Source organism: Schistocerca cancellata, chromosome 1 (genome assembly GCF_023864275.1).
Source record: "Schistocerca cancellata isolate TAMUIC-IGC-003103 chromosome 1, iqSchCanc2.1, whole genome shotgun sequence".
NCBI classification, from domain to species: Eukaryota; Metazoa; Arthropoda; class Insecta; order Orthoptera; family Acrididae; genus Schistocerca; species Schistocerca cancellata.
Window position 1 is genome coordinate 879143851 of NC_064626.1, and position 24108 is coordinate 879167958.

The 24108-nt window shown below is 43.0% G+C and overlaps 1 protein-coding gene across 1 annotated transcript in view; it reads right to left on the reverse strand.

Moving 5' to 3' along the window:
* The window catches only part of LOC126190448 (uncharacterized), a 167523-nt gene that overhangs the window by 47041 nt on the left and 96374 nt on the right, over nt 1-24108 (reverse strand). Inside the window, exon 2 of the mRNA XM_049931022.1 lies at nt 16274-16477. Within this exon, the coding sequence (XP_049786979.1) occupies nt 16274-16469 (196 nt within the window). The 5' untranslated portion in view covers nt 16470-16477. The remainder of the gene's footprint in view (nt 1-16273; nt 16478-24108) is intronic.

A 24108-nucleotide genomic window follows, 5' to 3' on the forward strand; every position in this document is an offset into this window, starting at 1 on the left:
GTATACCAAAGAAGTATGAAAACAACGAAGCCAGCTCACCACACACTTTCAAAACCCCAAAGGAATACTGCAAAGCTATTTACATTAAAGTTTGTGAAATGGTGCAACCTCGCGTTACTGAGTGGTTTGCTTCAACTGGACTCACACAGGTCATTGCAGTCAAACTAGAGTGCTTGATTTTAGTAAACAGAGGTGAAACAAATTTGGAAAAATCAACTGAGTTTTTCAAAAATGCACTAGACATTGAGAGACTGCACTTACACTTGAATATGTTACCTGATATCGCTAATAAAAAAACAACTGGTCTTAAAAAACATGCGTGATGTAAGAAAGTACATTAAACAAGAGCTTGCAGTTGGAGAAATGTTATGTGAAGTAATGAAGTGCATTAAGCTTCCAATCATGATAGAAACAGCAGAACAGTCATTTAGCGGCCTCCGACATCTGAAGTCATGTCTCCGATCAACAATGGGACAGAAGCTATTGAACAACTTGGCTTTTCTTCATGCCCACAAAGGTGTTTTGGATGAATTGGATACCTGACCAGTCACCAATGACTTCTTATTTAGTAATCCAGTCAGACAGTTGACATTTGCACCTTTCTAAAGACACTGTAGCCTTAATAATGGCATTTAGAGCAATATTAAAAATCTTTATAAAATAGAGAATTAAATACATACATAATGTTAAATTTTCAGTTTCAAAATATTAGTACTAGTTTAGTACTGTATTACTATATTACTATAGTACTGTATTAGTTATTTTCAAATACTTAAATATTTTTAGGGTATAAGACCCAATTAAAACCTGCTATTTACATACTTTTTCACTGAAAGTATTAGGCATACTGATTAGCTTTATTAACTGTATTAAAGCATTAACTTTGAGATATTATTTTTATTTCACGAACCCTGAGCCTTATTCAAAGTAACCTTAAATTAGCTACTTCACTTATTAATCAAAGTACTTTTACTGTGTGACAGCAATCTTTTATGTTTTATTCTTTTAATGATAGTTTAGGATTTATTTAAATTTCATTTCAGTCTTTGCAGAGCTATATATTCACTGCTCTGTAATAGTCTATAAGCATGATTATTACTGTAAATTAAATTAGCTTTTCACAAAAAATACAGTGTGTGTTTATGTTTTGTTTCTTTCTTCGAAACCAAAAAATGTGACAGGCTTGTTGAGTTTCCTGGAGCGTCGAGTTATTGAGAGTCCACTTGTTTGGGTTCTAATGTTGATCATATGACTCTAAAGCCCCCCATGAACCATGGACCTTGGTGTTGGTGGGGAGGCTTCCGTGCCTCAGCGATACAGATAGCCGTACCGTAGTTGCAACCACAATAGAGGGGTACCTGTTGAGAGGCCAAACAAACATGTGGTTCCTTTCCAGTAGTTGCAGGGGCAATAGTCTGGATGATTGACTGATCTAGCCTTTTAACACTAACCAAAACGGCCTTGCTGTGCTGGCACTGCGAACGGCTGAAAGCAAGGGGAAACTACAGCTGTAATTTTTCCTGAGGGCATGCACCTTTACTGTATGGTTAAATGATGATGGCATCCTCTTGGGTAAAATATTTCGGAGGTAAAATAGTCCCCCATTCGGATCTCCTGGTGTAGGCTACTCAGGAGGACGTTGTAATCAGGAGAAAGAAAACTGGCATTCTACAGATCGGAGCATGGAATGTCAGATCCCTTAATTGGGGAGGTAGGTTAGAAAATTTAAAAAGGGAAATGGATTGGTTAAAGTTAGATATAGTGAGCATTAGTGAAGTTCGGTGACAGGAGGAACACGAATTCTGGTCAGGTGAATACAGGGTTATAAATACAAAATCAAATAGGGGTAATGCTGGAGTAAGTTTAATAATGAATAAAAAAATATGAGTGCGGATAAGCTACTACAATCAGCATAGTGAATGCATTATTGTGGCCAAGATAGACACAAAGCCCACACCTACCACAGTAGTACAAGTTTATATGTCAACTAGCTCAGCAGATAATGAAGAGATTGATGAAGTGTATGATGAGATAAAAGGAATTATTCAGATACTGAAGGGAGACGAAAATTTAATCATCATGGGTGACTAGAACTCAATAGTAGGAAAAGGAAGAGAAGGAAACATAGTAGGTGAATACGGAATGGGAGTAAGGAATGAAAGAGGAAGCTGCCTGGTAGAATTTTGCACAGAGCATAACTTAATAATAGCTAACACTTGGTTCAAGAATCATGAAAGAAGGTTTTATACATGGAAGAGGCCTGGAGATACTAGAAGGTTTCAGACAGATTATATAGTGGTAAGACAGAGATTTGGGAACCAGGTTTTAAATTTTAAGACATTTCCAGGAGCAGATGTGAACTCTGACAACAATGTATTGGTTATGAACTGTAGATTAAAAACAAAGAAACTACAAAAAGGTGGGAATTTAAGGAGATGGGACCTGGAGTAACTGACAGAACCAGAGGTTGTAGAGAGTTTCAGGGAGAGCATAAGGGAATGATTGACAGGAATGGGGGAAAGAAATACAGTAGGAGAAGGATGGGTACCTTTGAGGGATGAAATATTGATGGCAGCAGAGGATCAAATAGGTAAGAAGATGAGAGCTAGTAGAAATCCTTGGGTGACAGAAGACATATTGAATTTAATTGATGAAATGAGAAAACACAAAAATGCAGTAAATGAAGCAGGCAAAAAGGAATACAAGTGTCTCAAAAATGCGATCGACAGGAAGTGCAAAATGGCTAAACAGGGATGGCTAGAGGACAAATGTAAGAATGTAGAGGCATATATCACTAGGAGTAAGATAGATACTGCCTACACGAAAATTAAACAGACCTTTGGAGAAAAGAGAACCACTTCTATGAATATCAAGAGCTCAGATGGAAACCCAGTTCTAAGCAAAGAAGGGAAATCAGAAAGGTGGAAGGAGTATATAGAGGATCTATACAAGGGCGACGTACTTGAGGACAATATTATGGAAATGGAAGAGGATGTAGATGAAGATGAAATAGGAGATATGATACTGCATGAAGAGTTTGACAGAGCACTGAAAGACCTAAGTTGAAGCAAGGCTCCAGGAGTAGACAACATTCCATTAGAACTACTGACAGCCTTCGGAGAGCCAGGCCTAAGAAAACTACCATCTGATGAGCAAGATGCATGAGACAGGCAAAATAACCTCAGACTGCAAGAAGAATATAATAATTCCAATCCCAAAGAAAGTAGGTGTTGACAGATGTGAAAATTACCGATCAGTTTAATAAGTCACCACTGCAAAATACTAACGAATTCTTTACAAATGAATGGAAAAACTGGTAGAAGCCGACCTCAGGGAAGATCAATTTGGATTCCATAGAAATATTGGAACATGTGAGGCAATACTGATCCTACGACTTATCTTAGAAGATAGATTAAGGAAAGGCAAACCTACGTTTCTAGCGTTTGTAGACTTAGAGAAAGCTTTTGACAATGTTGACTGGAATACTCTCTTTCAAATTCTGAAGGTGGAAGGGGTAAAATACAGGGAGCAAAAGGCTATTTACAATTTGTACAGAAACCAGATGGCAGTTATAAGAGTCGAGGGGTATGAAAGGGAAGCAGTGGTTGGGAAGGGAGTGAGACAGGGTTATAGCCTATCCCCGATGTTATTCAATCTGTATATTGAGCAAGCAATAAAGGAAACAAAAGAAAAATTCGGAGTAGGTATTAAAATCCATGGAGAAGAAATAAAAACTTTGAGGTTAACCGATGACATTGTAATTCTGTCAGAGACAGCAAAGGACTTGGAAGAGCAGTTGAACGGAATGGATAGTGTCTTGACGGGAGGACGTAAGATGAACGTCAACAAAAGCAAAACAAGGATAATGGAATGTAGTCAAATTAAGTTGGGTGATCCTGAGGGAATTAGATTAGGAAATGAGACACTTAAGGTAGTAAAGGAGTTTTGCTATTTGGGGAGCAAAATAACTGATGACAGTCGAAGTAGAGAGGATATAAAATGTAGACTGGCAATGGCAAGGAAAGCCTTTCTGAAGAACAGAAATTTGTTAACATCGAGTATAGATTTATCAGGAAGTCGTTTCTGAAAGTATTTGCATGGAGTGTAGCCTTGTATGGAAGTGAAACAAGTATGATAAATAGTTTAAACAAGAAGAGAAAGAAGCTTTCGAAATGTGGTGCTACAGAAGAATGCAGAAGATTAGATGGGTAGATCACATAACTAATGAGGAGGTATTGAATAGGATTGGGGAGGAGAGAAGTTTGTGGCACAACTTGACTAGAAGAAGGGATCGTTTAGTAGGACATGTTCTGAGGCATCAAGGGATCACCAATTTAGTACTGGAGGGCAGCGTGGAGGGTAAAAATCGTAGGGGGAGACCAAGAGATGAATACACTAAGCAGATGTAGGTTGCAGAGGGTACTGAGAGATGAAGAAGCTTGCACAAGATAGAGTAGCATGGAGAGCTGCATCAAACCAGTCTCTGGACTGAAGACCACAACAACAACATGACTCTAAAATGCTTAAAAAACTTTGAAGCTCACTATCTTTAATCAAAAATTTAGAAAATTTTCCGGGACAAGACCCCAAGTATGCTGCCCCCCCCCCCCCCCCCCCCCAATATTTTTTATAAATTGCCGCCCCTGACGTACACACTTCAAAAAAAGTTTTCATCACCTTGGTTCCAAGAGTTCCAGAATCTGTACAGAAAATTGGAATAGAGATCAACATAAACATCATTTTCACCCTTTTTATTGCTCATGAAAACCACACATTGCACGTTGTACCACCATGCAGAAAGACCTTCAGAGGCAGTGGTCCAGATTGCTGTACACACCGGTACATCTAATACCCAGTAGCATGTCCTCTTGCATTGATGCAAGCCTGTATTCATCATGGCATACTATCCACAAGTTCATCGAGGCAATGGTGGTCCAGATTGTCCCACTCCTCAACAGTGATTCGGCATCAATCCCTCACAGTGGTTGGTGGGTCACATCATCTATAAACAGCCCTTTTGAATCCATCCCAGGCATGTTCAATAGGGATCATGTCTGGAGAACATGCTGGCTACTCTAGTCAAGCGATGTCGTTACCCTGAAGGCAGTCATTCACAAGATGAGCACGATGGGATGCGAATTGTCGTCCACGAACAGAAAGCCTTGCCAATATGCTGCCAATATGGTTGCACTAGGGGTCAGACAATGGTATTCACGTACTGTACAGCCATTACACATTACAGCACCTTCCGTGACCACCAGTGGCGTACGTCAGCCCCACGTGTTGCCACCCCAAAACAGCAGGGAACCTCCACCTTGCTGTGCTCGCTGGACAGTGTGTCTAAGGCGTTCAGCCTGACCAGGTAGCTTCCAAATATGTCTCTGATGATTGTCTGGTTGAAGGCATATGCGACACTCATAGGTGAAGAAAATGTGATGCCAATCCTGAGCAGTCTATTCGGCATGTTGTTGGGCCCATTTGTACCACACCGCATGGTGTTGTGATTGAAAAGATATACCTTGCCATGGACATCAGGAGTGAAGTTGCACATCATGCAGCCTATTGTGCACAGTTTGAGTTCTAACACGACATCCTGTGGCTGCATGAAAAGCATTATTCAACATGGTGGCTTTGCTGTCAGGATTCCTCCGACCCATAATCCGTAGGTAACGTTCATCCACTGCAGTAGTAGCCCTTGGTGACCTGAGAGAGGCATGTCGTCGACAGTTCCTGTCTCTCTGTAACTCTTCCATGTCCAAACATCATCGCTTTGGTTCATTCCAAGACACCTGGACTCTTCCCTTGCTGAGAGCCCTTCCTGGCACAAAGTAACGATGTGGATGTGATCAAACTACGGTATTGACCGTCTAGGCATGGTTGAACTACAGACAACACGTGCTGTGTACCTCCTTACTGGTGGAATGACTGGAACTGATCGGGTGTCAGATCCCTTTTGTCTGCCAGGCGTTGCTTATGCATGGTTGTTTACATCTTTGGGCAGGTTTAGTGACATCTCTGTACAGAGATAGGGACTGTGTCTTTGATACAATATCCACAATCAATGTCTATCTTCAGGAGTTTTGGGAACAGAGGTGATGCAAACCTTTTTTTGATGTGTGTACAAATATTAATCCTGTTTTTTACGCGAAAGTAACATAAAAAGGTGGAATGTTGTACTTCAAAGAATTTTACTTGATTCTGAACCCAGAATAATATTTTATTTGATTATGAGAGACTGTAATGATTTACTAAGAGGGTTGCAAATGAGAACTTCAGTCACTGTTTGCATATTAGAATACCAGGTAAAAATATTGCCAGCTTTTAATCAGCTTTAGAACATAATGCAGACATTCAAATGAAACAAGAAGGAAAATTTATCGAGAATGAAATGCCTAACAAATTAAATGAACCATATATCATATTAAACTGACTGTAATTGATGTCACGAGAATAAATTACAGCGTCCTGACATGGAGCTCGTACCAACAGACGTCAGTAGTTGGCGGGAAGAGTGCATGTGCGAGAACTTGGCTGGATCATGATTGCAACCTTTTATTTATGTATTAGTTGCTGTTGTTAATGTGTGTTCTGTGCTGCAATGTTGTCGACGCTCACCATGACATATGAGGGGAGCACCCTGTTCTATGCCACCAATTAGAGAATGGTGAGCAGACGATATTTTTGGAAGCAAGTGCCATTGTAACATTCTCACATCAGTATAGAAGTGAACTCCAACATGTATTAAGATAAAAACAGCGGTTCCGTCACGTCCCACGGTAACCCAACCCGAGACATCACAACATATTCAGAAGAAGCAGTCAAATATTTGTGACAACGAAGATATAAATTTCATAGCTGGTGCTACAAGGATAATGGTGATTAAAAATAGTGATACTACAGATGACAGGGTAGTAAGCAAAAAATGTACAAAAGGAAATGGTCTGCAAATTAATGAAAAACCATTTGTTTTCGTTATTTTTCTTCTTTTTATATAATCAAAATGCAAACAATTAATAAAAGGCATAAATTTACATGTAGAATAGGTAAAATTCTAACTTTTTAGGCAGATACTTTATGCCAATAAAGCAGTTTGTAATTTTCGTTAATCAGAATATGTTAAAAATAAATTTGTCTCAAGAAGCCTCCTGAAAAACGAGAGTTGTCTTATAATCGAGGTGATCTTATACTTGGGTAAACATGGTAAATCAATTGAGAATGGATGTCTGACACCGAGACTGGGACATATCTGATAGTTTTGTCAAGTCCACAAAATCTTTCCTACTATCAGGGAAAGACTTCAGTTGCAGCATGTCTCATACACTCAAGGCGTGATTCACCTTTAAATGGAGCATGGACTTATCCTATGCACATCCAACCGATTCAGAGTTGATGACTGTGGTGTTAAACTTACTCCTGACCATGTTGTGTTCAAAGGTCCATTGTACAGACATACTGGACCTGAAGTGCCCACTGACAGTCCTCTAACTCCTAATTTTTTAGACCCAGAGCTGTAAGAGATGATTAGGTGATACGCTATTTGAGTTACGTGTGAATGCATAAAATAGTAGTGAAGATTACAACAGCACCGCACGTGGCAGTACTTTTGATGTGTGTTCAACAGAAGTTATAGTAGTTAATAGACTCAACAGCAAAGGCCGCAATGTCATCATCTGCTGTAGCCACAGCTGCATGTTATATTGACATCTGGGGGAGGCAAACAGTGATGATCGTAAGGAACGACTGCAAAAACATGTAGAAAACAGCCAATATTTCAGTGGTATTAGGTCTGCGATAAGGTTTTAGTAAACCAGTAAATTAAGCTTTGCAGGGCAGCCACAAGTCACACCCAGTGCGCAGCTGATTGGGGCGTTAATGCCGTTCTCAGCCTGGGGTCAGGTGAGATATTTCTGTTTTGGCACATTTTCTCACTTTTTTCCTGGTGGAATCCAAATCCTACAGACTACTTATTTGCTCAAGTGTTCGTTTATTTTGCAAAAATCTCATATTCAATGCAATCTGTAAGATATTTATATTTAGGATTTCTACATTTAGTTAGTCATAATATGATTAAAATAACCATTAAAGCAAATACAATAAGTCAAATTAGGGAAAGGCAACCACTTACCTACGGAGGACTGGTGCACAGAAGCACATAATAGAAACCAGCTAACACTAGCTTTCGGGCTCTTGTCTTTTTTCTTGTAAGAGTCCACACATCCACACATACAGCCACACAGACACCCAAACGTACATGATCCTTGTAGCAGCGAGAGTCGAGCACATACAGCTGGGTGTCTGCGTTTGTGAATGTGTGTATGCTTACTAGAAAAAGAGCAAGAGCTTGAAAGCTGGTGTTAACTGTTTTCTATTACATCTTTCTGTGCACCACACATCAGTCCTCTATAGGTAAGTGGTCGCCATTCTCTTATTTTATGTATTTTTCCATGCAGAAATTTCCATTAAAAGAAATACTTAACTCCAGTTTCAGCAATATATGTCCCATTTCATACCAGCAACATACACTGAGGTGACAAAAGTCATGGGATACCTCCTAATATCGGGCCATATCTCCTTTCGCCCAGCATAGTGCAGAGACTCGATGTAGCATGGACTCAATGAGTTGTTGGCAGTCCCTACAGAAATACTGAACCATGCTGCCTCTACAGCCGTCCATAATTGCTTAAGTGTTCCTGGTGCAGGATTTTCCTCATGAACTGACCTCTCGATTAGCTCATATAAATGTTCGACGGGATTCATGTCGGGTGATATAGGCGGCTGAAACATTTGCTCAAATTGTCCCAAATGTTTTTCAAACCAGCTGCAAACAACTGTGGTCCAGAGACATGGCGCACTGTCGTCCATCAAAATTCCATCCTTGTTTGAGAACATGAAGGCCATGAATGGTTGCAAATGGTCTCCAAACATTTTTAGTCAATGGCCAGTTCAGTTGGATCAGAGGAGCCACTCCATTCCATGTAAACGCAGCAGACACTATTATGGAGCCACCACCAGCTTGTACAGTGCCTTGTTGACAACTCGGGTCTATGGCTTCATGTGGTCTGCAACACACATGAACCCTAGCAATAGCTATTATCAACTGAAATCATGACTCATCTAATCAGGTCACAATTTTCCAGTTGTCAATATGGTCACGGGCCCAGGAGAGATGCTGCACCCAATGCCGTGTTGTTAATAAAGACACCCACGTGAGTCATCTGCTGCCTTAGCCGATTAGTTTGCAGGAGATTAGTGTTTAGAGTTAGTGTTACGTCATTATAGACAGAGCACAAGCTCAGATTATGGAAGGATGGAAATGGAAAGCAGCTGAGCTCTTTCACAGGAACTGTCCCACCATTTGCCTTAACTGATTTAGGGAAATCATGGAAGACCTAAAACAGGATGGCTGGACCCAGGTTTGAACCATCATCCTCTCAAATGAGAGTCTGCTAATGACAAATTTTTCTGCACTTCCCTAATGGGTACATTCATCGTACATCCCACATTCGTTTCTGCAGTTATTTCATGTAGTTTTGCTTGTCTGTCTGCACTGACAAGTCTACTACAAATGCCATTGCCATTTGTTGTTAAGTGAAGGACATCGATCACAACACTGCCCATGGTGAAAAGATAACACCTGAAATGTGGTATTCTTGGCTGCCTCTTGACGCTATGAATCTCTTAATACTGAATTCCCTCACGATTTCTGAAATGGAATATCCTACGAGTCTAGCTCCATTGACCGTTCCAAGCTCAAAGTCTGTTAATTCCTGTCTTGTGGCCACAATCACATCAAAAACCTTTTCACATGAATCACATGAGTACAAATGACAGCTCCATCAATGCACTGCCCTTTTATACTTTGTGTACGCGATACCACTGTCGTCTGTATATGTGCATATAGCTATCCCATGACTTTTGTTACCTCTCAGTTTATGTACTTACTTAAGTAGCAATATACCCCGGAAATTGCTAAAATAGGATATTTGTCAATAATTGTGAATCCTTGAGGTGAAAACTCATTCAAATGATATGAAACACTTGCACTCATGAAATTCACTAAACAACACCTCACAAAATTCCTAAACCAAGCCTCAGGGAAATTGAGAATTTTTGGTTTCTTACAGTTAAGACTAATGGTAGGCACCTCTAGAGTACCTAGTATATATTACTACAAACAATTCTATCATCATCAGTGTTCTGACATGACACTTTTTAAGAACTTCTTATCAAAATAAGAATCGTCTGCTTATCATTTAAATCATTATCATTTAAAAATTACATCTGGAATATGTATAACAGTCAGTAGTAGGCAGCCAAAGAAGCAGGAAGCCACTCCCTGCATACTGCTTCCTCATGCCTGCAACATCCTCAATGTATGGCTCACTTTCACCTGCATGCTCCTTATACTTTGTGCTCTCTTATCTCTCAAGAAATCAAAATAAACATTTTCAAAATTTTCACAGGCAGCCTTCACATTGCCATGTAACATTTTATCAAATTACTTGTCTCTCAAAAGCTCTCAAATCTGTACGCAAATGCAGAAACGCTCTTTGACTTTTGATTCACTCAATCGTGAAAATTTTTCCCTCAATCACTTATAAACCTCGGCTTTATGATTCAGTTTCCTCACAAAATTTTTCATGACTTATATAAAAATCATTTTAGAGTAAAACTTCCGGACAAATTACAATTACTACCCCTTTCAGTACTAACGGAAGTATGATAAAGTATTGAATATGTATGACCTGCATGTTGAATAATATTTTTTTTTATACTGTTCATCTTCTCATATGTGACAATTATACATACATCGACAATACATTTCTTCTATTTTTCTTTATCGATGAAAACCTCATAAAACACAAACCAATCTTCAATTTTCTTTCTGACATTCGTTATCAGTATACTGGAACTGATAAAATTTAATCAGTTTCATGGATTTTACATTTTCACTGTTGCACAGCGTTACCTGTTGAACTATGTACTTTGATACTTTGTAAGTTGTCTTTCGTTCTCATCTCGTCCATTGTCTCTCATCTGACCCAGGGTTCTGGGCAACTTTTTCATAACCCTCCCCATTTCCTAAACCTTGCCAGTCCTTTTCCTTCTTCCCTCTTCCTTCCCCTTGAAGCCTTCTGCCAGTGGCTCTGAAAGCTTGACATTTCTCTAACTTTTATACGTGTTTTCTCCTGCCACCACTTGGTGAGTACATTTTTTTATCTATCCAAGTACAGGTTGATCAAAAAGGACTCTACAACTTTGAAATGATATAGAAATTTGTTAAGATAATTTACAGAATCGTTAAAGAAGTCATTTCGTAGCAAACTACCCCAAGTTTCACATAAAAGTGTCAAGTGTCGTTTGGGTTTGATGTGACTACCATTTGTTATCCAGCAAACATCCCACCAGTAATCAATTTCTTCCCGCACTCGTTACAGCAAATCAGGTGTAACTTGTTCAGTGGCACTGTAGATTCAATTTTTTAGGTCGGCTAAATTGATTGGTAAGGGAGAAACTTACACACTGTCTTTAATGAAACCCCAGAGAAAGAATTCCAATGGTGTGAAGTCTGGGGAGTGAGTTGGCCACGCAATTGGCCCTTGATGGCCAATCCACCAACCTGGAAAACAATTACTGAGGAAACCTTGAACTTCCACAAGGAAATAAGGTAGTGCATTGTCTTACTGGTAGTAAACCATCTCATCTCGATCATCTTCATTGATCAGCAGAATTAAAATTTTTCAAACGTATCCAGATACTCAGTACCACTGACAGTTTTCTCAGTGAGGGTTGAGGGGTTGATTTTGGGGGAAGAGACCAAACTGGTAGGTCATCGGTCTCATCAGATTAGGGAAGGATGGGGAAGGAAGTCGGCCATGCCCTTTTGAAGGAACCATCCCGGCATTTGCCTGAAGCGATTTAGGGAATGCACGGAAAACCTAAATCAGGATGGCCGAACGCGTTATTGAACCATCATCCTCCCGAATGCGAGTTCAGTGTGCTAACCACTGCGCCACCTCGCTCAGTGAGGAAGAAAGGGACGTGTACCTGGTAATTTATCATGTCACAGTGAATGGCCCATCTCAACCAAGTTCTTGTACCAAGAATAAATTGTAGGCCTTCTTGGAGGCTCTTTAGCGTATTTGGTGCAAAATTTACGCCAAACAGTTATTGCAGAGTTTGTTCATGAAACCAAAACACACAGCAAACTTGCTCCGTACCAGTGGAAGCAGCCATTTCCACTTTCCACTACGCTTGTGCTCCTGATGGCAGGATGGAGTACTGATGCACTATGTGATTCAAACTTGAGGTTGTTTACTACAAAACAGCACATCCACTGATTCTTTATGTTATCTCAATAAATTTCTATATCATTCCAAATGTGTAAAGTCCTTTTAACTGACACTGTGTATTATATTTGGAAGTTGTCTGTTTTACTGGTCTATGCATTATCTGTCATCATTAACTATTCCTCTGCAAAATGGAAGAGATAGTTGACTATAGATGTGCATGTGAAGATGGGGACAGGTTGGAGGAGGGGGGGGGGGGGGGGACTGTTGGAGCTAGATTGAATATTTATTTCAGTTTGTTAACTAATCATCATTGTTGATGCACTACATGTCACTATCCTAAATCTATGCTGTTATAATGTGAAAAATATCTCTAGAGCAGGGCCTGTGCCATTCTGCAGTACAACGGATGTCCGGCAACGACAGAGATAAATTACTGTACAGAACAGGTGGGGCAAGTCTTGCTGCACATTGCACATATGTGCATTCCTTCAGCCAGAACACCAGCAATGAAGATATTACTGTCTCAACAATATACCAAGCGGTTGTTGCTCATTTCTGTCAGCATTATACTTAAAATAGCACTGATCACTTATCCCATTTTCTCTAATAATGCAATCTTCCAAACCAAAGCAAATTTTACAATAAAAAATTAATCCTTTTTTATATTAAAATCCAATAACTTTAGCACTGATGGTATGGCTGATAGATATTTCAGTCTTTTTACTCGGTTATGCGTAAAAAATAAGAAAAACACCTGTTATAACCGAGGCGAAACAAATACTGAAAAATATCGGTTATTCGTAACTAAGATACTGGTTTTAACAGGTCAGTTTTTTCCCCACCCCTACTCTGAACTACTGGTTTCAGGCAGTTTCTCATGCTCCTTTAGGGAAATGCTGGAGTGACCACCAGTTTTCTTGTCAAAGAATACGATAAGCAAACATTTAAAATACGATTTCACACAGAACAAAGTTTATGCGATTCGCAGATAGATAGTGCAGACGAGTTCCCTCCCTTAGGTTACCTTGACGACTGTGGCATACAAAAACTGTCTTCTATGACTTAATTATTAATTTCTATAACTTTGTTTTCAAAGTGCTGACTTTATGTTACTTTAGTCTCCTTATAATTGATTTTTCATACTCACCTACCAACTAGTTCTATTAAGTTTTTCCATTCTGTGTTGAAAAGTACATACTACAGACATTACTTTCTCTCTCCCCAAGTCTCGCAAAATGACCGCAATGAGAAAATCGGAGAAGTTAAATCTGATATGGTGGTTTACCGAAAACCATTCTGTTCCCCCTAAGCACTATTCGCAAATGGAACAGGGAAGGGTGGGGGGGGGGGGGGGGCGGTGGGTTGTTGGCGGGGAGGGGGTGGGGATGGGATGTGGTACCTGAAGTATCTTCCGCCACACACTGTAAGGTAGCTTGCTGACTGCAGGCGTACAATCCGAGAGAAATACGTGCACACACTGAATACGAGGGTTGGAACTTAAATGGTGGCAACTATTTATTCACAAGCGGTATAAAAGAGTTACATGTTTGCAACTGTTACTGTCCTTCAATGTAGTCACCAGAGTTATGTCGAATCTGTTGCCAGTGATGTGGAAGGCGTAGTCTACCGTCAGCAAAGCCTGTTCTGTTGATGGTGCGAATGGAGCGGTCTAACGTTATGGTGATTCTCGTGTATGACTGTGATGGTGTTACCCTAACGCATTACGTTCCTCCACAAAGGACCGTCAATTCACAGTATTACAATGCGTGGGCGCATACAGCGCAAGCTGTGGCTGCTCTGTTCGGTCGATGGGACTAGGAAGTACTGTACCATCCACCATACTCCGCGACTTAAGTCCTTGTGACTCTACATCTACATCCATACTCCGCAAGCCACCTGACAGTGTGTGGCGGAGGGTACTTTGAGTACCTCTATCGGTTCTCCCTTCTATTCCAGTCTCGTACAGTTCGTGGAAAGAAAGATTGTCGGTATGCCTCTGTGTGAGCTCTAGCCTCTCTGATTCTATCCTCATGGTCTCTTCGCGAGATATACATAGGAGGGAGCAATATACTGCCTGACTCCTCGGTGAAGGTATGTTCTCGAAACTTCAACAAAAGCCCGTACTGAGCTACTGAGCGTCTCTCCTGCAGTCTTCCATTGTAGTTTATCATCTCCGTAACGCTTTCGCGATTACTAAATGACCCTGTAACGAAGCGCACTGCTCTCCGTTGGATCTTCTGTATCTCTTCCATCAACCCTATCTGGTACGGATCCCACACTGGTGAACAGTATTCAAGCAGTGCGTGAACAAGTACACTGTTCTTAATCCTTTGTTTTCGGATTGCATTTCCTTAGGATTCTTCCAATGAATCTCAGTCTGGCATCTGCTTTACCGACGATCAACTTTATATGATCATTCCATTTTAAATCACTCCTAATGCCTACTCCCAGATAATTTATGGAATTAACTGCTTCCCGTTGCTGACCTGCTATATTGTAGGGAAATGATAAAGGATCTTTCTTTCTGTGTATTCGCAGCACATTACACTTGTCTACATTGAGATTCAATTGCCATTCCCTGCACCATGCATCAATTCGTTGCAGATCCTCCTGCATTTCAGTACAATTTGCCATTGTTACAACCTCTTGATATATCACAGCATCATCCGCAAAAAACCTCAGTGAACTTCCGATGTCATCCACAAGGTCATTTATGTATACTGTGAACAGCAACGGTCGCACGACACTCCCCTGCGGCACACCCGAAATCACTCTTACTTCGGAAGACTTCTCTCCATTGAGAATGACATACTGCGTTATGTCATCTAGGAACTCTTCAATTCAATCCAATCACACAATTGGTCTGATATTCCATATGCTCTTACTTTGTTTATTAAACGACTGTGGGGAACCGTATCGAATGCCTTGCGGAAGTCAAGAAACACGGCATCCACCTGGGAACCTGTGTCTATGGCCCTCTGAGTATCGTGGACGAATAGCGCGAGCTGGGTTTCACACGATCGTCTTTTTCGAAACCCATGCTGATTCCTACAGAGTAGATTTCTAGTCTCCAGAAAAGTCATTATACTCTAACATAATATGTGTTCCAAAATCCTACAACTGATCGACGTTCGATATATAGGTCTATAGTTCTGCACATCTGTTCGACGTCCCTTCTTGAAAACGGGGATGACCTGTGCCCTTTTCCAATCCTTTGGAACGCTACGCTCTTCTAGAGACCTACGGTACACAGCTGCAAGAAGGGGGAGCAAGTTCTTTCGCGTACTCTGTGTAAAATCGAACTGGTATCCCATCAGGTCCAGCGGCCTTTCCTCTTTTGAGGAATTTTAATTGTTTTTCTATCCCTCTGTCGTCTGTTTCGATATCTATCATTTTGTCATCTGTGCGACAACCTAGAGAAGGAACTACAGTGCAGTCTTCCTCTGTGAAACAGCTTTGGAAAAAGACATTTAGTATTTCGGCCTTTAGTCTGTCATCCTCTGTTTCAGTACCGTTTTGGTCACAGAGTATCTGGACATTTTGTTTTGATCCACCTACCACTTTGACATAAGACCAAAATTTCTTAGGATTTTCTGCCAAGTCAGTACATAGCACTTTACTTTCGAATTCATTGAACGCCTCTCGCATAGCTCTCCTCACACTACATTTCGCTTTGATATGATTCCGAAGATGAATGAACCACTTCATGGCATTCTCTTCTGAACTGTTCCAGAGATTCGACAGGCAGTAGACCGCTCCATTCGCACCATCCACAGAACAGGCTCTGCTAACAGTGTACTACGTCTTCCACATCACTAGGCAAACGTGTAACTCTTTTGTATTGCTTGTGAATAAATAGTTACCACTAATCCTCGTACATTCTTCTGTGACAGTACCCAGTACTTTAGTTGTACGTCATGGCTGCGGTGGAGCTATTCCTCGAACACAAAACAGGATAGCAGGGAGCAGGTGGTACTTACCTATGTCTACCGTGTCGTCTGTGAAGGGGTCAACTCTTCCCGGGAGGGGGCCAGCTCTCCTGGACTCATACTGGAGAGTGGCTTCCAGCCCAGTGTAGCGCTCCAGGTACGTCATGATCAGCTCGTACATTTCCACCGGGTGGCTGGGGCACATGTAAGTCACAAGCCGCAGCTTCTGCTTCTTCTGGTTGCTCATGTCGATCGCTGAAACACGAATTTCCCCATGAGCTGCTCCATAATAAATTACAACAGCGATCAAACATCACATAATTTATATTTCAACTAATGTCAGAAGAAGACGCCAACGGGCTTGCCGCTCCCCGTCAGATCACTGACGTTACGCGCTTCGGGTTTGGGTAGCACTTGGACGGGTGACCGCCTGGGTCCGCCGACTGTTGTTGGCAAGCGGCATGCACTCAGCCCTTGTGAGGCCAATAGAGAAGTTACCTGATTGAGAAGTAGCAGCTCCTGTCACGAAAACTGACAACGGCTGGGAGAGCGGAGTGCTGACATCGTGCCTCTCCATATCCGCATACAGTGACGCATATATTATGAGAATGACAAGGCGGTCGGTAGGTACCGTTGGGCCTTCCGACGCCTTTTCGGACAAGAATTTAGAAAAAAAATGATGAGTTGTAAGTTTGGCCTCTTAGTACATATCTTAAAAAGGATTATCAGCAGCTTACCTGCTGGAATAGAATAGTTATCACATGTAAGTAGGCTGTTTAGGGTTTTAGGTTGGTAACGTCACCTAGCGCTCTGTATGAAAATCTCTGGCTGTGCTGTGTGCAGTCTGTGGCTGTTTGGCATTGTTGGAATATTCGCCATTCTAGTGTTGGGCAGTTGGATGTGAACAGCGCGTAGCGTTGCGCAGTTGGAGGTGAGCCGCCAGCAGTGGTGGATATGGGGAGTGAGATGGCGGAGTTTTGAGAGCGGATGATCTGGACGTGTGTCCATCAGAGAGAGTAAATTTGTAAGACTGGATGTCATGAACTGATATATATATATATATATCTCATGGCTTTTGAACACTTAAGTTAAATACATTGTTCTCTATCAAAATCTTTCATTTGCTAATTATGCCTATCAGTAGTTAGTGCCTTCAGTAGTTAGAATCTTTTATTTAGCTGGCAGTAGTGGCGCTCGCTGTATTGCAGTAGTTCGACTAACGAAGATTTTTGTGGGGTAAGTGATTCATGAAAGGTATAGGTTATTGTTAGTCAGGGCCATTCTTTTTTAGGGATTTTTAAAAGTCAGATTGCGTTGCGCTAAAAATATTGTGTGTCAGTTTAGTGATGATCAGAAGAAATAAAGAGGGAAATGTCTGAGTACGTTCAGTTTTGCTCAGATGTTTGAAAATCAAATAACGTAAGGGGCTTATCAGCACAATCATTCATAAATTTTTCTAAGGGGAGGTTTCACACAGTGTGACAGGACATGAACATCGCACCATCAATATCTTACGAGGCAAATCAGTTTACCAGCAGGGAACAAATATTGATTTTCATCTCTACTAATTTTGATTTGTAACATGTTCCAAAATGCTGCATGCGAAAGCGCAGTTTTTCAGAGGGTCCTATCTCGGGTTCTGTTGATCACAGACGTAAGGGATCAAATATTTTGGATAGTCCTTGGACTAGCGATCATTTGAATACCTATTGGAAGGAAAGTAATATTATAGTTATACTGCAGTACGGAGTCAAAATTTAAATATTACACACTCTCTCCAGCCCAGGCGAACTTAGGAAATCGTTTGGTTCTCTTACATTAGGCGCCCTCTATGGTGGACCTCAGACAGCTTATGAAAGCGCCATTTGTTCTCGGTGGTTTCTGAGAAAACCCCGAAAAACCATGAGTTTTTGGGTACTGAAAGTTCCAATTGTGAGTATGACCTCTTCTATAATATGTATTCGTGCCAAATCGTTGAAACTATTACCGTGTGTTCTCGCAGAATTTCGAAACATAAATAACCATAGGAAATGGCTCAAATTTAAACTGCACGTTGCTTGGACATTTATCTATAACCACAGTCTTCCTGAATGAGATTTTCACTCTGCAGCGGAGTGCGCTGATATGAAACTTCCTGGCAGATTAAAACTGTGTGCCCGACCGAGACTCGAACTCGGGACCTTTGCCTTTCGCGGGCAAGTGCTCTACCAACTGAGCTACCGAAGCACGACTCACGCCCGGTACCCACAGCTTTACTTCTGCCAGTATCTCGTCTCCTACCTTCCAAACTTTACAGAAGTTCTCCTGCGAACCTGCAGAACTAGCACTCCTGAAAGAAAGGATATAGCGGCGGAGACATGGCTTAGCCACAGCCTGGGGGATGTTTCCAGAATGAGATTTTCACTCTGCAGCGGAGTGCGCGCTGATATGAAAACAGATTCGCAGGAGAACTTCTGTAAAGTTTGGAAGGTAGGAGACGAGATACTGGCAGAAGTAAAGCTGTGGGTACCGGGCGTGAGTCGTGCTTCGGTAGCTCAGTTGGTAGAGCACTTGCCCGCGAAAGGCAAAGGTCCCGAGTTCGAGTCTCGATCGGGCACACAGTCTTCCTGTTTTCGAAAATCTTTATCCGATATTTGGGTACATCCGAAAACCATGATTTCTGGATAGCAAAATTACTAGTTGTGGGCTCGCATTCGGGAGGACGACGGTTCAATCCCGCGTCCGGCCATCCTGATTTAGGTTTTCCGTGATTTCCCTAAATCGCTCCAGGCAAATGCCGGGATGGTCCTTTGAAAGGGCACGGCCGACTTCCTTCCCCGTCCTTCCCTAATCCGATGAGACCGATGACCTCGCTGTCTGGTCTCCTCCCCCAAAACAACCCAACCCAACTAGTTGTGGGGATGGCCACTTCTATAATTTCTATTCACGGCAAATAGTTAAAAGTTTTACCATACGTTTTGAAGATGATGCTCTCAGGCATCGTCGAAACGTTTTTGGATATCATTATCCGTTACGGAATTTCACAAGTTCAAAGTTATCGCACTTGCGCACGTAAAATATGCACGTAATACCCGATCTGATGTATAGTTTTAAGTGACGTGATAACGCGGCAAGTGTTCTGGGATCATCGCAAGGTTGATTGGTTGGTGTCAAAGAGGGGGCGGGGGGGGGGGGGGGGGGGACTAAACAGCATCGCAAGGGTTCTGAGGCCACCAAACTATGTTTCTAGTAGCCATTTTTTCAGCAATAAAATTTTATGACCCGCTGTCCCTGTACAATGGACATTTCACGCCTATACAATCTGTCTTGACTTGGAGATTATTCGACAGAGCCATCTGGCGACGTAAACGCCCTACAAAAATTATTTTGTCACAAGCAGTTCTTTGTAAGTGTAAACCAAACACTCATTATTAGTATACAGTAGATGTAGCCTAAAAATGTGCATTTTTGTGTAAAGTAGTGTAAAGTGAGCTTGAGATGGACTGGAGACGATGTTGTGTTCACGTTATGTTGTACTTATTTGTTGTCTACACGACGGTCGTACAATAAGTAATGCAACACATATCTTTACTCGGCCAATTTCAATTGAAACAATGCGGAATTTATCGTGGGACATCGTGGAGTATTCTCGCTTCGGCCTCTATATCCTCATGAAGTTCTGATAGGTGGCGGCGCAACACGTAACCTTCAAAATGGCGTGTTTAACGGAGGTGCGTTTCAAGGAGAGATGTTTAACGAGCTTCTTTTGTCGGAAAACCAGAGTATCGCACATATTCTTAGACCTTGCAGAGTGTGTTCTTACCCCTGACAGCGAACAAAAGCACGGTGAGTCGTTGGGCGAGGAGTCTCATCATCGCAACAAAGTCGCGCGGGCCGGCCGGCCGCACAGGGTTGTGACTCCTGTAGTGTGCGAACATTATCATTTGAGGTAATCGACGGATCACAGTCAAACACCTCTCTGCTCAATTGGACGTTTCTGTTGGTACTGCTGACACTCTCATCCACCAGTTGGGGTACTCAAAGGCGTGTGCCGGCTGGGTTCCTGGCCACCTAACAGAAGACCATAAAGAGAAACGAAGGACCATCTACGCGGAACTGCTTGCGCGTTACGAGGCTGATAGCAAAAATTTACTGTCTAAATTCGTCACAGGCTTCGAAACAAGGGTCCATCACTTCGAAACGGCAACAAAACGGCAATCCGTGAAGTGGCGCCACACTAGCTCCGAGGAAAAAGTTCAAAGTCGCATCGGAGCCATTAAAGTCATGGCGATGGTCTTCTGGGATTTAGAAAAGATTCTTCTGCTTGATGTCCTCCCTCACGGTGCAATAATCGACAATGAAGTGAATTGTTCAACCCTCAGACAATTGAAGAAACGATTTCGGCGTGTTCGTCGCCTTAAGTATGCAAATGAACTTCCTTCCCCATGACGATGCAAGGCCTCACACAAGTCTGCGCTCATGAGAGGAGCTCACGAAACTTCACTGAACTGTTCCTCATCCACTCGACAACCCGGATCCCGCGCCTTCCGACTTCCATGTACACTCCTGGAAATTGAAATAAGAACACCGTGAATTCATTGTCCCAGGAAGGGGAAACTTTATTGACACATTCCTGGGGTCAGATACATCACATGATCACACTGACAGAACCACAGGCACATAGACACAGGCAACAGAGCATGCACAATGTCGGCACTAGTACAGTGTATATCCACCTTTCGCAGCAATGCAGGCTGCTATTCTCCCATGGAGACGATCGTAGAGATGCTGTATGTAGTCCTGTGGAACGGCTTGCCATCCCATTTCCACCTGGCGCCTCAGTTGGACCAGCGTTCGTGCTGGACGTGCAGACCGCGTGAGACGACGCTTCATCCGGTCCCAAACATGCTCAATGGGGGACAGATCCGGAGATGGTGCTGGCCAGGGTAGTTGACTTACACCTTCTAGAGCACATTGGGTGGCACGGGATACATGCGGACGTGCATTGTCCTGTTGGAACAGCAAGTTCCCTTGCCGGTCTAGGAATGGTAGAACGATGGGTTTGATGACGGTTTGGATGCACCGTGCACTATTCAGCGTCCCCTCGACGTTCACCAGTGGTGTACGGCCAATGTAGGAGATCGCTCCCCACACCAAGATGCCGGGTGTTGGCCCTGTGTGCCTTGGTCGTATGCAGTCCTGATTGTGGCGCTCACCTGCACGGCGCCAAACACGCATACGACCATCATTGGCACCAAGGCAGAAGCGACTCTCATCGCTGAAGACGACACGTCTCCATTCGTCCCTCCATTCACGCCTGTCGCGACACCACTGGAGGCGGGCTGCACCATGTTGGGGCGTGAGCGGAAGACGGCCTAACGGTGTGCGGGACCGTAGCCCAGCTTCATGGAGACGGTTGCGAATGGTCCTCGCCGATACCCCAGGAGCAACAGTGTCCCTAATTTGCTGGGAAGTGGCGGTGCGGTCCCCTACGGCACTGCGTAGGATCCTACGGTCTTGGCGTGCATCCGTGCGTCGCTGCGGTCCGGTCCCAGGTCGACGGGCACGTGCACCTTCCGCCGACCACTGGCGACAACATCGATGTACTGTGGAGACCTCACGCCCCACGTGTTGAGCAATTCGGCGGTACGTCCACCCGGCCTCCCGCATGCCCACTATACGCCCTCGCTCAAAGTCCGTCAACTGCACATACGGTTCACGTCCACGCTGTTGCGGCATGCTACCAGTGTTAAAGACTGCGATGGAGCTCCGTATGCCACGGCAAACTGGCTGACACTGACGGCGGCGGTGCACAAATGCTGCGCAGCTAGCGCCATTCGACGGCCAACACCGCGGTTCCTGGTGTGTCCGCTGTGCCGTGCGTGTGATCATTGCTTGTACAGCCCTCTCGCAGTGTCCGGAGCAAGTATGGTGGGTCTGACACACCGGTGTCAATGTGTTCTTTTTTCCGTTTCCAGGAGTGTATTTTACCCAATGAAGGACGCATTCCGTGGGAAGCAATACGTGAATGGCGGGGAGGTTATTGATGCAACAAGACGTTGACACCGACGTCAACGAGTAGAATGGTACCCTGTGGGCATACAGGCCCTTCCAGTATGTTGAGAAATACGGTTTTGTAGCTAAAAGAGTGGGGAATAATATGGTGTACTGGAACCCTGAATAAAATCATCCTGCTTTCAAAAATTAACGTGTTGCGTTACTTATTGAACGCCTCTCGTATGTTCCAAAATGTGTTTAAGTGTTTAAATAAACGGTTAAAACTTTACTGGCCTACAGAATTCGTTTTATACATTACTGGCCATTAAAATTGTTACACCACGAAGATGACGTGCTACAGACGCGAAATTTAACCGACAGGAAGAAGATGCTGTGATATGCAAATGATTAGCTTTTCAGAGCAGTCACACAAGGTTGGCGCCGGTGGCGACACCTACAACGTGCTGACACGAGGAAATTTTCCAACCGATTTCTCATACACAAACAGGAGTTGACCGGCGTTGCCTGGTGAAACGTTGTTGTGATGCCTCGTGTAAGGAGGAGAAATGCGTACCATCACGTTTCCGACTATCATAAAGGTAGGATTATAGCCTATCGCGACTGCGCTTTAGAGTATCGCGACATTGCTGCTCGCGTTGGTCGAGATCCAATGACTGTTAACAGAATATAGAATCGGTGGGTTCAGGAGGGTAATACGGAACGCCGTGCTCCATCCCAACGGCCTCGTATTACTAGCAGTCGAGATGACAGGCATCTTTCCGCATGGCTATAACGGATCGTGCAGCCCTGAGTCAACAGATGGGGACGTTCGAAACACAACAAACATTTGCACGAACAGTTCGACGACGTTTGCAGCAGCATGGACTATCAGCTCTGAGACCATGGCTGCAGTTACCCTTGACGCTGCATCACAGACAGGAGCGCCTGCGATGGTGTACTCAACGACGAACCTGGGTGCACAAATGGCAGAACGTCATTTTTTCGAATGAATTCAGGTTCTGTTTACAGCATCATGATGGTCGCATCCGTGTTTGGCGACATCGCGGTGAACGCACATTGGAAGCGTGTATTCGTCATCACCATACTGGTGTAGCACCCGGCGTGATGGTATGGGGTGCCACTGATTACACGTCTCGGTCACCTCTTGTTTACGTTGACGGCACTTTGAACGTGGACGTTACATTTCAGATGTGTTACGACCCGTGGGTCTACCCTTCATTCGATCCCTGCGAAACCCTACATTTCAGCAGGATAATGCACGACCGCATGTTGCGGTCCTGTATGGACCTTTCTGGATACAGAAAATGTTCGACTGCTGCCCTGGCCAGCACATTCTCCAGATCTCCCACCAACTGAAAAAGTCTGGTCAATGGTGGCCGAGCAACTGGCTCGTCACAATACGCCAGTCACTACCCTTGATGAACTATGGTATGGTGTTGAAGCTGCACGGGCAGCTGTACCTGTACACGCCATCCAGGCTCTGTTTGACTCAATGCCCAGTCGTATCAAGGCCGTTATTACGGCCAGAGGTGGTTGTTCTGGGCACTGATTTCTTAGGATCTATGCTCCCAAATTGCGTGAAAATGTAATCACATGGCAGTTGTCGTATAATATATTTGTCCAATGAATACTCGTTTATCATCTTCATTTCTTCTTGGTGTAGAAATTTTAATGGCCAGTAGTGTATAATCAGCACGCCCCACTGTAATAGGGAAAAGAAGGGAACCAGCTGAAAAATGGTCCTGTTGGAGCCCAAAATATGAGAATATGATACTCTTTAAGACTCTGACAGAAAAATGGGTAACCAGCCGCTTCAATCCTCATTCCGACTTTTGTGATGAAAGAGAGTAGTAGAGACATGGTGATGGTGGAAGAGAGAAGAGAGTGTG